This window comes from Littorina saxatilis, linkage group LG6, assembly GCF_037325665.1.
Source record: "Littorina saxatilis isolate snail1 linkage group LG6, US_GU_Lsax_2.0, whole genome shotgun sequence".
Classification (NCBI taxonomy): Eukaryota; Metazoa; Mollusca; class Gastropoda; order Littorinimorpha; family Littorinidae; genus Littorina; species Littorina saxatilis.
The window spans coordinates 995,293-1,000,080 of NC_090250.1; the positions used below are offsets into that span (position 1 = coordinate 995,293).

General features: G+C 51.5%; 1 protein-coding gene across 1 annotated transcript in view; it reads left to right on the plus strand.

The window, feature by feature from the left end:
* Nucleotides 1-4,244, plus strand: part of LOC138968255 (toll-like receptor 4) — a 5,579-nt gene extending 1,335 nt beyond the window's left edge. Inside the window, exons 1-2 of the mRNA XM_070340819.1 lie at nucleotides 1-1,953; nucleotides 2,790-4,244. The exon at nucleotides 1-1,953 is cut by the window's left edge and continues 1,335 nt beyond it. Of these exons, the coding sequence (XP_070196920.1) occupies nucleotides 1-1,953; nucleotides 2,790-3,091 (2,255 nt within the window). The 3' untranslated portion in view covers nucleotides 3,092-4,244. The remainder of the gene's footprint in view (nucleotides 1,954-2,789) is intronic.
* The last annotated feature ends 544 nt before the right edge of the window (nucleotides 4,245-4,788 follow it).

Below are 4,788 nucleotides of genomic sequence, written 5' to 3' on the forward strand. Positions count from 1 at the left end.
AGTCGCGGGTCCTTGGTGGAAGAATTCCGGGATTACGAGGACCCCTTGCTGCAGATGGTCCTAGGAGCGAACCCAAGGCTTCCAGCACAGTGATGAGGTCCGACCAACTTGAAGGCGCTGTGGGGAGCTCCCGGGACGTGGAGCTGGGATACCCTGACGAGGCTCTGTCTCACCTGCCCGCACTGCAACACCTGGCCTTGGACGGTCTGACCAACAGAACGCTGGGCCCTGGGTTCCGGACACTGTCACAACTTACTCACCTGGACATGAATGGGAAGACGGGTTACTGTAAGATGTTCACCTTCCACATCCACACGCTGGCCGCTGTGCAACACCTGACGCACCTCAACATGTCTGACTGTGACGTCAAAATCCTGACGTCAGACGCCTTCAGCTCTCTGCAGAACCTGACGTCACTGGACCTGTCCTTCAACCAGGCGCTAGGCTTTGACCTGCTGGGTAAGGCCTTCAGGGGGCTGTCACACACCAAGCTGACCAACCTCACCATTGACGCCATAGTTCCCTTCAGAACTCTAGGCGTCATCATCGACAGTCAGCAACTCCGCTACTTCAGAAACCTTACTCACCTGGAAAGGCTGCAGACGCGCCTCAACAGGATCGAGGCCTTTGAGCCGGGAGCACTGTGCAGTGGGATGCCCCCCAACCTAAAGCACGTCGTTGCCAACGGCAACCTCTTTGAGCTGGCCCCCTACGTCAACGACCTGGTCTGTCTGGAGAGCCTGGCGGAGCTGGACATGAGTGGCTTGGACGCTTACTGGACACCGCCCCTCAGACCCCCTGATGACGACAACAACCGTCATAGAAACGTCTGCCAGCGGGAGGAGGTCCCTGCAAAGCGAGTCACCAGGCGACACTCTCCGTCTAATTCAGAAGACGTTTGTCAAGGAGAACGGTTCAGCGTGCCACCCAGACTGGAGGTGTTCAGGGCCCGGGACTTCGGCCTGCAGTACAACCTTGAGAAGGTGAGGATCCACGCCAGCAACAGCCTGAGGAAGGTCGACCTGAGCGAGAACCACTTCCCCAGGTGGCAGGGCCCGCTGTGTGGCTTTTACTACGTGGAGGAACTGCTCCTCATGGACACGCTGGCTGAGGACATCGATCACCGCTTCTTCCCCGGCTTCCCCGCGCTGCGTGTCCTAAACATCAGCACCAACAGACTACGGGACGTCTTTCAGCGCGACGAGGAAGGCCAGGTCCTCAGCGGCATGATGAACCTCGCGGTGCTGGATCTCTCTTGGAACAACCTCGGCCACCTGCCCAACGCAACTCTGTCGCGCTTGGAGAGTCTGAAGGAGCTGTACTTACATAACAACGGCATGGGCAGCTTCGTTCTGCAGCTGTCCCACATGAAGAAGCTCCAGCGCCTGGACGTCTCCATGAATCAGCTGCACGCCCTCCCCGGCCACATCCGCGACCACCTGGACAGAGTGGCACGCACTTACAACGTGACGGTCGACATGACTTTCAACCCCATCGCCTGCATCTGCGACAACATCGACTTTCTGACCTGGCTGCGACACACCCGGGTGGACTTTGCCACAGGTCAGGGCCACTACTACTGCCTGCAAGGCGACGGCTCCGTCGTGTCTGTGGATAACATCATTGACGTCATAGAAAGGCTGGAACGCACGTGCGTCAGCTACGTCGGGGTGTTGATCGGAGCGTCAGCGAGTTGCGTCATCGTTGTGACGTTGCTGGTGGGGGCGCTGGCGTACCGCTTCCGGTGGAAGTTGCGGTACCTGTACTTCGCGTCACGCCTCGGTCTGCAGCGCGACAAGCGGCATCAGGAGCAAGATCAGCAGAAGTTCTCTTACGACGCCTTCGTGTCGTTCGCCACAGAGGACCAGGACTTCGTCATGGGGGAGCTCAAGTCGCGCCTGGAGGACCAGCAGGGCCTGACACTGTGTATCCATACCAGGGACTTCACGCCAGGTGAGTAAGAGCTACCTGTATCCACATCAGAGACTTCACGCCAGGTGAGTTAGAGCTACCTGTATCCACACCAGAGACTTCACGCCAGGTGAGTAAGAGTTACCTGTATCCACACCAGAGACTTCACGCCAGGTGAGTAAGAGCTACCTGTATCCACACCAGAGACTTCACACCAGGTGAGTAAGAGCTACCTATTCCACACCAGAGACTTCACGCCAGGTGAGTAAGAGCTACCTGTATCCACACCAGAGACTTCACGCCAGGTGAGTAAGAGCTACCTGTATCCACACCAGAGACTTCACACCAGGTGAGTAAGAGCAACCTGGTGAGTAAGAGCTACCTGTATCCACGCCAGAGACTTCACGCCAGGTGAGTCAGAGCTACCTTTATGCGTTAGCAACCTGTGGAAGCTACTACAAGATGCTATTGTCCAAGAAAAGTCTATCGCTTTTGTTTGTGTACACCCGCCTTTTTGCTTGAATGTGTTGAACTTGAAATGACACTACTAATATAAGCGTGTGCTTTATTACGTTTGTGTGTGCGTGTATGTGACAATACCATTACTACATACAATTTTTGTTGAAACCGTCGCAAAATACTAGCGTGAACGAAAAGTCTGCGTTCTCACGCGAGATTTTAAATGTTCATTTAACAATTAGGCAAACAGACATCGTAGCTCAAATCCTCACAGAATAAGACATACATCGAACGCAGGACTTTCAGACTGTATACAGCTACCATATGCGAGGTTAGCAGTTTATTTCAATTTTAATAGTCGACTTGAAGTCGTGTCGTATTTTCGAACGACATGACAATTATTTGTCTCGCCCTGCCAGGTCAATACATTGCCTCCAACATCGTGGACAGCGTTCAGCGAAGCCGGCGCACGCTGGTGGTCGTCAGTCGCGCTCTGCTGGCCTCGGACTGGTGTCACTACGAATTGCAGATGGCGCTGATGGACAGCTTGCACACCGGACGTGACGTACTACTCTTCCTGCTCTACCAGCACGTGCCGGCCCACGAGCTGTCACGTGACATGCTGGCCAACTTGCAGGCCACAAGTTACATGGAGTTTCCCGAGGAAGAGGATGACGGGCACGTGTTCTGGACCAGGCTGGCCCGGGCTCTCAAGGCGTGATCTGATGAACGAACATGTCCTCATGCACGATCTATTCACGCCAATTTTGTTTCTATGTTTTTGTCCTGTTTGGATTTTGTTTGTTTGTTGCTTTTATTTATCTTTTTTGTTGTTGTAAGTAGACAGGATGAGACTATTCTGAAAGTGGCATCTAGATTTCTTGATCAGTAGGTGTACAAGATGCACATTACAAGCCCCCTACCCCCCTGTCCCCACCCCACCCCCTACCGACTGTCTCGGTCAAGGAACTGAGTGAGTGAGTGATACATAAGCTGAGATACACAATCTAATGCAGCGGAACTGTTCACCGTGTTCTGCTTTGGCCTAGTGAGCCACTACGGGCTTTGCGTTGTAATGATGTACAAAAAGGCAACATTGAACAAAGGCATACAACATTAGTCTGTCACTTTGACTTCCTTTTTGAAATCAACCGGGGTCTACATTACATGATGTACAAAAAACCGGCACGGTTGGCCTAGTGGTAAGGCGTCCGCCCCGTGATCGAGAGGTCGTGGGTTCGAACCCCGGCCGGGTCATACCTAAGACTTTAAAATTGGCAATCTAGTGGCTGCTCCGCCTGGCGTCTGGCATTATGGGGTTAGTGCAAGGACTGGTTGGTCCGGTGTCAGAATAATGTGACTGGGTGAGACATGAAGCCTGTGCTGCGACTTCTGTCTTGTGTGTGGCGCACGTTAAATGTCAAAGCAGCACCGCCCTGATATGGCCCTTCGTGGTCGGCTGGGCGTTAAGCAAACAAACAAACAAACAAAAGATGTACAAAATAATTTAACATCAAACATTGTCCTGTCACTGCTCCGTGTTTCTGACCCCCACCTGGTTTTAATGATGTGCAAAAAATCAACATCAAACAACATTGTCCTGTCACTGACTATTGCTATCCTGACCTTGGCCGGTGTTTTCACATCGCAGTGGTGTGCTAAAGAACAACATTCGCCATTTGACTTCTATTCTTACAGTGGTCAAGATGTGTTTACATCGTAATGGTTGGCAAAAGAGCAACAGCAAACACACTCAAATATCGGATTTGCTGTCATTGTGATTTCTGTTCTGACATCAAGCAAGTTTTTCATATTATAATGTCGCAAAAAGAACACAAAAAAAATCAAAACACTTCCATCAATGCGTAAGGACCTGAAGCTCACCCCCCCCCCCCCTTTCCCCTTCCCATCATTATAATACAACAAAGAATGCCAAATAAACACGAAGAAACAACACTATCTTCCCATTTTTGCCTCAAGGTCACAGTTAAGTCATGCGGTCTCGTGCGAACGACTATTGTAGCGGACAATTGTAAATCCTAAACACGCCCCAAACCAAAAATAATTCAGTAGTGACGCTATGGAAACATCTTTACTTTACGAAGATGGACATATTCAGCAGGTGAAAGGGAAACAGACGGAAGTGACGTTCTCGGTAGATCTGTTTGGGTAACGTATTGTAGTCTCGTCCAAACAAGCGTTTCTCTGAACCGAGACAAGATCTGAAGTCTCGGTAAGACTGGTCTCAGCAGTGCTGTTTTCATGACGTAAAGTTGTCTCGTGCAAACAAACGTTGCTATAAGCCGAGACGAGACGTGACGTGACGTTGTTATCTCGCCTGAAGTCTCCTTCGTGCTCTCTGTTGATTCTGGGCGCCATTTTGTTTGCGTTGGGAGACAAGCCGCGAGATGGTGACAA